This window comes from Sinohyriopsis cumingii, chromosome 14 (genome assembly GCF_028554795.1).
Source record: "Sinohyriopsis cumingii isolate HCF-2022 chromosome 14, ASM2855479v2, whole genome shotgun sequence".
NCBI classification, from domain to species: Eukaryota; Metazoa; Mollusca; class Bivalvia; order Unionida; family Unionidae; genus Sinohyriopsis; species Sinohyriopsis cumingii.
In genome coordinates, this window is record NC_142974.1 from 83,904,962 (window position 1) to 83,918,784 (window position 13,823).

At 33.8% G+C, this 13,823-nt stretch overlaps 1 protein-coding gene across 1 annotated transcript; it reads left to right on the plus strand.

The window, feature by feature from the left end:
- Positions 1 to 1,829: 1,829 nt before the first annotated feature.
- LOC149784256 (rhodopsin, GQ-coupled-like) lies at positions 1,830 to 7,959 on the plus strand. Its single transcript, XM_089932291.1, has 3 exons — positions 1,830 to 2,840; positions 3,060 to 3,127; positions 4,068 to 7,959. The coding sequence occupies exon 3, from the start codon at positions 4,203 to 4,205 to the stop codon at positions 5,349 to 5,351; it is 1,149 nt and encodes a 382-aa protein (XP_089788417.1). The 5' UTR covers positions 1,830 to 2,840; positions 3,060 to 3,127; positions 4,068 to 4,202; the 3' UTR covers positions 5,352 to 7,959.
- Positions 7,960 to 13,823: the final 5,864 nt, after the last annotated feature.

The window sequence follows — 13,823 nt, forward strand, 5'->3', positions numbered from 1 at the left end:
TTATTCATTTAATCCAAAACCCACACGGTTTTATTCTGTAACAATTGTTTCTACTGTTTAAGAGAATATATTTAAAGAACTTTATCTGCCGCTAATGAAGGCCGATTTATTTTATCAATATTGTTACTTTAAAGCCTATCTGGAAATGAGCATGATGTTTCTGAATCAGATAAGACTTTCTGTATTTTTGTTCTAAACATATATTTTGACCTAATCAGACTGTGTTGTGACACGAGGAGAAGGAAATAAAATTATTTACGCAAGTTTCCTTTAAACAAAACAGACAGACACATGCACACACACACACACATACACACATATGAATATGGAGTTAGACAGATTGATGTAACGAGAGATAGAGATAGATGAATAGATACATAAATATATAGAAGAGAGTTATGAACCAACAGATCTTTAATGTCTAAAGCACTTTTAGGCGTGTGTTCTTCAATCTTTATATCAATAATACCCGAACAAAATTCGGTTTGAAACTTCAAATATTAGACCTGGCATATTTTGTTGTCAAATAGGGAAGAATTTGGGGCTGAATAAATGTTAATGCAACTCACACTAATGGCATAAGAAGAAACTAAGAAAAAAACATTTCAATCGATAAGAACAACTAAAGAAACACATGAAAAGAAAGTTAATGAAAGAAGGTAAAATAGCACGCATGAGAAAGGATAATTCCAGACATTACATACATTTCAATTCATTTTAAATATTGACAATATCAGTATTGGGAATTGCAATAACTCTTGTTATTTTCTAGGATAATAGCATGCATTTAAATAGCATATATTTAATATTTTCACATATAACATATATGAAGTTAATTGACACGTGCAAATTAACCACATTTCATGGCATAACGGTAATGAGTAGATGACCCGTAATGTCCCCTGCCTACCAAATCTAACCGAACAAATTCCCGAGGAGGATGTATTGAATTTATTCTTCTTCACCTTATATTATTATGTTCTACACTGTGATTAATGTTGTCATTTAGCAATGGTTTAATATTTATTTCAGCTATTTTTTGTAAAATTAATTGAAATTGGCAAGTTATTTAAAGTTGTGCACATGTCAACTTTACAAATAATGTTCCAAATTTTGCGGAGTATGTGCACATGTACTGGAGCTGGACGAAGTATAGCCATGAAATGTCATACTTAAAAGTGATACATGTGTGAATTAATATGATATGAACAATCTTGAGTCTCCTATTTCGGAAAAGCTAATGCTTAAATGTAAACACTTACCATTATTAAAACAGAATGATAATTTCGAAGCTTAACTATCAGCTTCCAAACAATTACCAAAATCGCTCGATTGCACATTAATCAGAAGCAGGACATACACTATTATTCATACCGAAAAAAGGCACGTATGTTTTCTTTTAGGTTATAACAGTATCATCTATCATGGAGTTTGATCTGCTTTCTAGCTTGGTAAAAATTTATCTACGTTATTCAAAGAGTTAGCGGCGGATGAATATATCTTTAAGAACTGTCATCAAATACTAGCCAGTTGTTTTATATTTTTCATAAACATTTGCTAATTATTTATTTATACTCAATCATGATATGATTGGATATATGGGACAGAGTGAAGCCGCCTTACTAAAAATCTCCATAGGAAGTTGCTACCGCACGACTATACTATACACATGCATACATATAATGTTCCATACCCAATTGACAACTACAACACCGGTGTCTAAATTTCGAATCAGGTTGACTTACAAACGTCCCACGTGTGTACCCAGCTGAAACAATTATGATTATATTAGATATCATCGTTTAAATTATATTCGAAAGAGATATTGATATTGACAATGGAAAGAAAAACATTGAAGTAGGCTCGTTTTTAAAGTCATACTGTTGCTTAATAACTTATTTATTACTTTATTGTGTCATCAACCAAAAGAAAGTGATACGTCTAATATGAGTATATTCGCATGGACAATGGATGAACTGACTTAGCCCACATTAACAAAGTTGCAGCCAAATAATTTTCGCGAGTAATTCATTCAATAACATTGCAAATATTCTGCAAACCTTCGTAAGGACACACCAGATCCACTGAAATGTTGTGATGCGTCCCCACCTTTCCATGTGATTTAATCCGCAAAAAATGTGCACTCCTTTCATCCTAGGCTGGGGGCTAGAGTCATTATTTTCAGTAAACGTATGCCTCATTATGTTCCTCACAGCATGCTGCTAGTTACTGAATCAATTCGCTGGAACTTTCACGATCTGAAGAGCCAGCGATAGATGCCATTCAGGATAGTTGCCATCAAAGCAGCGGTTCATTTATTTCTGATTGATAAGGGACCCTAGTGGTATGGACTTTAGTGTGTAAAAAAATAGCTCTGACGGAATAACTTGCTCTGCTGAGACGCTTGAACGAGGACGAATATTAATCTAGATGGTTGATGAATGTATTAGTTCGATTAGAATTTTGATTAGAATTATGGCGATAGCACAGAGAATCAGATTCTCAATTGAATCATTGTGCCGTATGTATGTGGCTTAGTTCCAGGGGATTGTCAGGACTGCTTTATATATGTATATGTATATATACCATGTACTTCCATCAGGGATAATATTTCATTCGCTGGAGCGGAAATCATAAGATGTTTCAGTTTACACTATATAGGTGATCCTTATTCGATGTAATCATAAGAGACAACACTTTCTAGTATTACACTATTAATTATGTTATTTTTGTCCAATCCATATGTCTGGCATATCTTACTATCTCAGTCATGGAAATTTGTGCAACTGTTTATTGACAGCACAGCTCTGCAACTCGTACACGCCATTGGATACCATTTGGTAAGTGAATTGACCATTATTGGTAGATGTGGCTTTAAAATATAAGAAACTGAAATTTTCGCACATGATGTATAAATAAATTCATATGTTAAAACTATATTGGTTTATTGTGGGGTTTATTTAAGAAGCAAAGAAATATTACAGTATTTGTTAATGTCGACTTCATGTCATGCCTTGTTCTTACGAACGAATATTACTTATCAGTTTGTTACATTTCAGCTCTATGTGAGACAGACACAGATGTGAACTCTTAAGATATTCCTTTGAAGCATATCACTGTCGTACTGGTAAGTGTCAGCTGAGCCGATATATTTTTGATTGTATGTCATAACAATTTTTAACATGACTTTAATTAATACAATTTGACTGCGTATTATTATAATTCACAGAAAATCGAATTTCTGTCATGAGGCGATATAAGTCAAGATTTTGTTCGTACGCAAAGATAAATCAACCCAATGGTGTATTGCCTTAATTTAGTTTAATTTAAAAGCAAAAAATCTTAAGTTTCTTATGTTAAAATGCAGCTCCAAATACATATAAGTAAAATTAATGTATAAACCAAGAGACTAATAAATCAGGCCTTTAATCCATTACGTAGAAATTTGAAAGAAGATGACCATTCATCAATTACACGCATATTATCGCAATATCTTGTTTTCTCTTTAGCTACAAAGTATCAGACAAAGGCAATACTGTTCAGCCTTCTTAATGTAATATGCTTTTTATCAATGTAATGTAAACGTGTAATCACTAAAATTAGTTTAATAATTTGCATTTACAAAGAAATGTATACAAGCATGTTTTCGATATTGTAAACGTGTGATGTTATCTTTTATTCATAATGAATCGAAATATGGCTCGTCATCTGGGAGGTATGTATATGTTTAACCAGTGCTTTTGCCCCTCCCATGCATTGCAATATATCTAAATGAAACGCCATTATAATACTAACCAAAAGCGAAAATGAAGTGTTGACATCCTATTGACGCATATAACTGTCTATTTCTAAACTTCGAGGCATGCTGACATCCCAAAGTTGCACGCATGTGACCAAATGAATCTAGTTCGATTATAATAGAAAACTAGGACATGAATTCGTTATCTTAAAGAGATTATACTATTGTCGCTGGAGAGACACGACTTATTTGAAATATTTGAGTTTTATTCCAGTTCATAAATAAGCAATTATTATTATTAATTTATCTACCGTTTTCCTGTTTTCAGCAGAATAGCAACACAAATACTCGGGATAAATAATTACGACAAAAAAAGCAAAAACAGGCATTGCAATAGCGCTGCTGTGACACTTGAAATTTGTCGAGAGTAAGTGATACATTTATTCTGCCAATCTTGCCAACAATGTTCACCCCTTTGAAGGAAATCCCACAAGGAAAGAACTGGACATTGGATGAACTGAATGACAGAGAAGTGCAATTGTTAATTCCAGTAATTGTATTTGTTTCCATTTGCATGGTGGTCGGAACAATCGGCAATGCACTCGTGCTATATGTTAATATTATCGCACTCAAACTTCGTAATTCCACATACAGATACTGTATAACCTTTCTTGCTGTGGTTGATATTACATATTGCATGATTGGAGGTCCATTTTTGCTAGTTGATTTAATCCATCCATATATATTCACGAACATTCTGGCCTGCAAGATTCTACGTCTATTTACTTACTTTAATGCTATGGTATCAGCTTCGGTCCTATTTATGATTGCGGTAGATAGATACAGAAAGATATGCAGACCATACGGAAAACAGTTTTCCATACGATCGATGAAATATATTTTTGGGATCATCGCTGTCCTATGTTTCATCATCTCTATTCCTAGCTTTATCCTTTATGGAAAGAGCACCGTACAAACAGGCATTGCAAACATCACAGGAATGCAGTGTTCTCTCGATGATATGTACAGGGATACATCTTTTCCTACTGGCTACACTATGTTTATCTATTCCACATTCATTATCTTAACCGCATTGATGTCTCTATTCTATACACTGGTGTGGCGTCAAATAAGAAATAATTCACATCTAATGGGAACAAATGATGCATCAGATTCAAAAGAAACAAACGTGGATTTTGTTTCATCGGATACGTACTCTGTAAAAATGAGTTCAGCAACAACAAGATATCAAGCTCAACAAGAAGATCCAAAAGGCACTGAAGATCCAAAACAATACACAAATAAAGGAAACAAGGGGAATATGGACAAAAGACACAATGACAGAGCCAGGATCACACGCGTATCTAAGATTCTTTTTGTTGTCACAACCTTCTTTGTGTTGAGCTTCACACCATATCTCTCCTTGGCACTACTGACGTTTTCCGACAAAGAATACATCGACAATCTGGACAATACAAGCACGATGTTGTATCAGCTCTTCTGGAGAACGTTTGCGATCAACTTCATGGTAAATCCATTTATTTACGGTGCAATGGATATGAAGTTTCAAATGGAATGCAAAATGCTGGTTTTGAAAATATTGCATCTTTAGGAACTTTCTATTGCGGAAAAATATTTGCTGTGCTTGTCAATATTATATTCTTCAGAATTTGGGAAAACTTTGTTTAACAAAAATTGACGTCGGAGGCTAGTCCTACTAAACAGAGGATCATATAGGCACAACATAAAATACTACTTATCTCTTTTATTTTAGTCTTCCGCAAGATCTTGTTTCGACATGGTAGCTTCTTTTTCAGAGTGTTATTGAAAATCATTTTGTTCTGCATGAAGATGGTGCTGATCGGAACGTCCCCATAGCAATGAATATGATCTTAGAATATGTTACTTTCTTCTTTCTTCATTTAAGAGTTCATAGCAAATGGTCAGACAAGAACGTGCAGCTGTACAGGTGGTAACTATGACTTTCATAGAAGACGTCTATTATTCGCTGTACCATTGCATCTCCTGAACTAATTTGTATGTCGACTTGCAGATTGTACTAACAGCGTAATTCTATATGTCAATATAACCAAGTACGTTCCGTACATCGAGTATTTCACATTAATACTATTATGAAAGCGAACTAGAAACAAATTTGCCTCCAAATGTACTCGACCTCATGGTACCTTGCATTCACACAAAAGAAATGTTGTATACAAAAGGAAGATATTCAAGACGTTTCTTCTTATCGATTCTTGCGTAATTACTGCGATTTGTTTAATGGGTTCTTATTTAATAATACATTTCTGTCATTAATACAATTGCATGGGTAGTGAAATTCATGTACCTAGAAAAGGCGAACGAAGAGGAATGTATGACTGAATGGCCAATCGCGCTTTATATTATGACAAACAATAAAATTGGTTGGATCGAAGTGTGGGCATACTTTAGGAATACGACTAATGCTAACTTGAGTGTAGGATTTAGGGAAAGAGACCGGATAATCCTACTGCATACCCACTTGAACTGACTGTATTACAAAGAAATGAGAATGCCATAATTTTAGTACTAGTAGAATTGAGGTAACTGTGGTTGACGTTGTTATTGTTCATGCTATTGTTATTATTATCAGTATTACTATTATTATTATTATTGTTATTATTATTATTATTATTATTATTATTATTATTATTATTATTATTATATTTCAGTCTTGTCGCGGTCTTGCTTATATAAATGTTGCCATTTAGTAAGAAATGTTAGGTGTTAGAGATAAGTTCACGCTAATCGTGACAAAAGTAATAATACAGTCATTACAATTTTTATTTTTCATAGAGACAACTTGAAGACCCATAAATTACTGTTTGTACAACTTGTGCTCAGAATTTGCTATAGCTGTTGTACCGGAGAAGAATATCATAATACTATATCATTCTGACATTTAAACTGTTATCATGTAATGTTGTCCAGAGGGTAGGAATTTTCAGGCTATGCCGGTGCAACTATAACCCACGAAACAACCAAGTACCAGAACAGTTTTGAAAGGAGAATACAATAATACATTTAAAATGACTTACTACGACATAAAATGGCTTCAACGCATGACAATATTTTCGCCTAGAATAGATACTATATCCGTACATTGGTATAGTACGGTCAAGTGGAAACTTATACTGTGTTAATAAATCCCTTTCTTTAAGCAAGAGAAATGTCGGGAATTCATCATGTAGTGTACTATATTTAGCCTTAAATCTTTTTGAGCAGGTTATATCCTGTAAAGAGAGACTCATAACATCAAGTGTTCTTTTTTTCTACCGCTGCGTATTATTGATATAATTCATATGTTGTATCACATGATTCCATAGGTTAAGCAAATAATTATATGCACGTATATATTCCCTCCGTGTTCAAAAAATGTATGTATGTATATACGGCAGTTTATAGTGAGGTCTAGTACTGGGGTATCATGACGCAGACATATTGCACCAAGTCACACCAAGCCACAATATCATGACAGCATCAACGTCTGTTTTGAATTGTTTCAATATTTCTTCCGTCAGTCATATACGTAGCGCTATCGAACAACGCCATAATATCATTATTAACAAAACAAACATTATCATCAGCTGCATATTCTGTTTTATCTGTTTTTAAACGTTCTCCTGCTACTTCTTTAAATGATTGAGGAGGTAAGAAATATCTGCTTATATCTTGAACTTGTAATTCGATTCGTCCACGTTGATTTGGCATACGTGCGTCATAAAAAATAATATTGATAATCGCAGATTCATCCTTGAGAATTGGAGCGTCGATATCAAGCGCTGGGCCGGTTATACGCTTGAACATTTTAGTATAACTATCTTTGTCTGACACGAAGACCACTTCCTGAAATAAAACTTGTATTTCTCGGCACAATTACATTAGTCAACTTTGCTAATTTTTCTTTATCATCCACATCTACAAATTTTGTATTTGCAGCTTGATTTATTATTTTACTGATATTTGCAGGCATAATGTCAGTACTGAGTAATATTACTGACTCTGGTTTTGTTAGAAATTATTGAGCTATTATTTCTTTACTTGCTGAGAATGCTTTACCGGCGACATTGTCAACAGAACTTAATGCTTTATCTTGAATAGTTTCAATAGCTATCATCCCTAATTGTTATGAAATCTGTATTGCTTTTGGTGCCTTCCTTCTGAATAAACCTATAACGACATCACTAAGTTCATCTCGGTAAATCGTTTTGTTCGTTGGCAATCCCGAATTTACTACCCTAACTATTATAGGACACTTTGAGCATTGTGTGCAATCATCTTTAAATTACATGCTGATTAATTAGTTGTTTTCAGTCGGTGTGATAATCATCATTAATTTCATTAATGAAAGAACATATCCATAACACTGCCTGTAAATAATCTATAACAAATATCAGATATTTCATTATTAGTTTCAGGTAAATTATTTCCTGCGCGTTATCTTCCGATCAAAATTTCTAATGGGTCAACATCGGCGAGAACACGGTCATGACACATTCATATTCTACTTCCGGTTTTCGGTTCTAGTTTTCCGAATATTTCTTCTCATTTTCTCACATTATCATGAAAGATTGATGGATTTTTTTCACTATCTGCAGATTCACATAAGCTTACTAAATATATCTATTTTTAATCCAATCAGCTTTTGTGAAAGACCTTTATTCAGGTTTGAAATATTTATTTATTTCATCATATTTTGAAGCAATATCGTACGTTTCAGATAAAACTGCAACCCTGATAACATTTAATCCTTCAAATGTGTACTAATCTGTAGCACTTTCAACACTAGAATGTAAAGGAGTTTCAGATTTAGTAAGTAGTTTTCCTTGTTGTCGTTGTTGAGGAGGTTGTTGAGAAATTTAAGGAGGTTGAGGAAGTTATTGAGGAATTTGAAGAGGTTGAAGAGGTTGTTGTGGTTGAGTTTCAGTTATAAGTTGTAGATATTTAGGTTGTTCACTTTTTCTCACTTCTTTAAATTTTTGAAAATCAGGATCATTATATTTGAGAGAATCTTATTACCATATTCAAGAAATACATCTCTAACCCAATAATCTTTTTTTGTGTCCAGGAATCAACATATTTCGTTTTTACATATTTGCCTATACTTAGACGACTTGAAGCAATATCATAAACTTCTTCGTTTGATTTTGCATTCGAGATAGCATTAAAACCTTTAATCGTCAATCTTCCCTGAAGAGAAACATCAAGCTTAGGTTGCATTTGGGCTTTTTAGGTACATGTTTAGGAGGTTGCTGTTTTGGTGAATCTGTATGCAATCATTTTATCTCTGTAACATATCGATAATATATTGTGTCATCATCTCTAGCCAATCATTTGTTATAATATATTCCATATATCCATTTTAAAATATTATCAACATTTACATCAGCAGACTCAGGTTTTCAAAGCATGCCTTTTTAAAAAGAAAACCTACCATCGCCGTATTAGGTAAATTTTCCTCCTTAACATTAATATCTTTCAACAACACGTTCTCTACATTTTTTAATCAAGGCAGCATTTTCATTCCTTTCTTTAGCTTTTAGTTTTGGTTCAAATGTTTTTTTCACTAATACATTCAAGTGTCTCTTCTTCCATGCCATGAGGCTGAGTAGCAGATATTCCAGCTGTTTGATCTCTTAAAATCTTTTTTGTCCATTTCTTCTTGTTATATTTTAAGTTTGCTCAGCTGTTTGTTTTAATGCCGGAAGAAGACTCGCAATAACGTCTGCAACTTTCTAAGTAGCCTTTGGAAAAGGTTTAAAAAGATCTTAATTTTCTTCTGTCTATTCAACTTATGCTTCTTGATGTTCTTGTAGTTTTGTTTCAGATACATACATTTATACATACATACATAAATACATATATACATACATACATACATACATACATAATACATACATATATACATACATACATACATACATACATGCTACTGATTATGGTCTTTAAGGGCGTTTACGTATGTAGTCTGGTCATGAAAATTGCATATAATGAAATCTACGTTGTCAATGCCAGTTAGGAATTTATACTTGAGAAACTTTTCAGAACTGAATATTAATATCATGACTACAAATAAAAGTTATATCTTCAAAAGCTATGCAATATAATCCAGTCTAATAAGACAAGTGAATTAACAGTAGTAAGTTAGACTTCGGTAAACAATGCACTTCAGTTTTCTTGATAAAAGATGATTGCACAGTATGGTAACTGATAGTAACACAATAACATCCGTGTGTTCCACATAATAATGACCTCAAATGAGAAGCCTTAAATCTTGTTCATTTATCGTGCTGACAAGTTTACACCTACATTAGGAAACTTATGGTGGCAAAACTAAGCACCACACACAACATTTAAAAGCTTGAAAGGTCATATAAATCGTATTTGAACAGTCATTTCAAAAATCGATTAAAACGTCAACATGAATTGATGTTCAAACAAACGTTACGGACAGTACATAAGCAGGGATATACTTATTTAATATATTTACCAATATTAAAGTCTCTGACTGGTGCATACAAATATATTTATTGCAGATAGAAAATTTCAATTAATAACTAATATTCAAATTTTAAATCAATAAAATCATTGCATGCGCAATTAGCATAAGCAAATTATGCTTCGAACTATTGTAATTGTCTAAAGTAAATGCAATAATTTTAACAACACAGTACATTATCATACATATAATTAAAGTGAAACATCTTATGCTTAATTGAGTGCAGAAGTCGAATGAAGAAAAAACACTCGATCAAGTCATATCAGCCTGCAAACTAAATTTTATTCTTTCATAAAACTAATTATTAATGGTAAATCGCCCTAAAGTGGAATATAAACAGCATGATTATAAAAATATTGAATGACAATAAACAAATGCATGACATAGAAAGCAGAAGTAAACATAGAGGCATTCAAAATATGCGTTAAGAACAGCAAATAAAAATCACAAGCAACTCAAAACTGCTGAAAATTTCCACAGACTTCAACAGGAGAAACCTTTCCGAAATGTTATTATAAGAGGTAACGTATATCAGGCAAAGTATGCCAGACTTAAACTTAAACATATACACAAGAAAATAAAACAATATATAATGTTAAAGTCAACACAATATAAGAACAGAGGCACGTCCTAATTTTCTTCTTGTAAGGATTCACCTATTAAGACTTGCGGATTTAGCGTGCAATATATAACCTGGCTCATTAATGGAGAAAAAAATTAATTTAGGTGTCACATGGAATGTAAGTTTTCTAATGGGAAGCAACACTTTCAACCACCGTATTCGTCACTGAAAATATAATCATCTTCTTTATCGCTACGTACCTTAATACGGTATTAAACAAACCAGCCTCAATGCACACATATATAATTATTTGCAAAGTGAATACATACATACATACATACATACATACATACCTCCTTCCATCCATCCATCCATCCATACATAAATACATACATACATACATCCATCCATACATACATACATACATAAATACATGCATACATACATATATACGTGAATACAAAATGACAAATACATTAATTCATGAATGCATAAATACATACATATTACTTACATATATGCATATATACATACATACATACATACATACATACATACATACATACATACATACATACCTGCGTGCAAACATGCGTGCATGCGTTGCGTGCTTGCCTACGTACGCACGTACGTAAATACATCCATACATCCATCCATACATACATATATCCATACTTACATACCTATATACCTGCATACCTACCTACATACATACACACCTATCTACATACATATATACTTACATACACACGGATGGGGTAAGTGGTGGGTTCGATCCCCGGTCTAGTCATATCAAAGACTTCCAAAAATGGTACGTACAGCTGCCTCGCTTAGCGCTCAGCAATAAGAAATTAGTGTTAGGACGGGATGGTCGGGTGTCAGGATAATGTGACTGGGTGGGACATCATGCCAAATGTCAGCGGGATGATGCCTCAGTGCAAGATATCACTATATATTGTTTCACTGTATACATCGTAGTGATATGACTGAATATTTTTAAAGCTACGTGAAGAATCCAAATGATAAAGACACACACACACACACACACACACACACACACACACACACACACACACACACACATATATATATATATATATATATATATATATATATATATATATATATATATATATATATATATATATATATATATATATATATATATATATATATATATACATACATTGATACAAACATACATATATCCATACATAAATACATGCATACATACACACCTGCATACATACATACATACATACATACATACATACATCCAACATTACATGCATGCATACATACATACATACATACATACATACATACATACACATTGGCAGATACATGCATACATAGACATGTACATACAAATATACAAAGATATATACATGCAAACATTATTTCATTCATGGATACATTCATACATAGATACATGCATGCATGCATACATACATACATACATACATACATACATATATACATACATACATACATACATACATACATACAAGCATGCATGCATACATACATTCATACATACATACATACATACATACATACATACATACATAGATCCTAGATGGATATTTGTATTTGATGGAAATACGAAGACGTGGATATTGTCACGCAGATCTCACTGGATTATATAGCTAACTTGTATTCTATATTCCACTTCGATGTTTCTAAATATACCGAACGTCTCAATGATTCCTCTGCTGACATCGAATTCCGATGGACAGTCGCTTCGGCAGCTGGCGAAGATTGCTCCTGCTCCTTGCTGGTCACCTCTGAGAGATTCATGATGTTGTCCTGAATGGAAAAATGAACATCCTTGTATAAAAAAAAACTATTTCCCAACGATGCAGAGAATTAAGATATCTAACTGACCGCAAGACGGAGGCTCATCGCCTTCGGCATCATTTTTTTTGTGAAACCATGGCTCCTAAGTTTTTTACTTCTGTCCTAGCGCTTTCAGAACTATCAGTAGCTACAGGAAACATCGCAGGAGCTAATCAAATAGCGACCCTTTCAAACGGAGTGCGATGACGAGCCTTTGTCTAGGCCACACCAAAAAAAAAAAAACTACCAAAAAGGAAACATATATTTGATATAAAGTCATATCGTACGTTACAATTGAAGTCACGCTGACACAATAGCAGACAAAATCGTTGATGTAACCATCACACACAAATGACCTGTCTCGCTTACACTGATAAACTCATGTTGATACATCGACAAGCGATCTCTGTCTTACTTAACCTATCATATATGTCCAGCAAGGAGGGTTTATCGAACCTATGTAAGAAGCGCTAGCTGCAACTATACTGCGAGGGCTGCTCTGCATCGGAAGGTGGGCTTCAGCTTCTGTGAATAACTAGGTTGAAGGGTCTGAGAAATAAAGCTTTTAAGCAACTTTCAGGGGCATCTTTTCTAAAGAATGGATTCCCAAGTAGAGGAAAGCGGCGTCATTAACCTGCAAAATTATCACGATGGACAGGGCACTCTGTGGGTCGCAATCTCCAACGATCCTCATTCTGGCAATGTGCAGGGTGTCTATTCATTGGGTTAGCCTCCTCCCGACGATTTTGCGTTATATATTCGTTCATCACACAAATGAGCTGTGTATAACTCCTTACAACTTCGAAACGTCGGCGATAACAAGTGTGATTGGTACTGCACCGATTACTCCCTATGGATGACTTGAAGAAAAATACTCCGATAAGACCTTTAGATCTAAAAATACATAGTATGTAGTATCATGGACTCGTGTCTCAAGTGTAAAGCCTAAAGAAAGAACGTTGAGAAATGGAGGTTGTTGAAACCAATAGGCGCCTCACTCTTTTGCCACATACTTCTTATTCGTCGAAGTTTACAAGAACACCCCCTTTGTTAAAGTGGCTCAGAACCCCCATCCGTTAGTATTATATATGCTTGGGGTCTCTTCTAGTGTTATAGATTGGTCCTAGCAAAGCATGAGAGGCTAA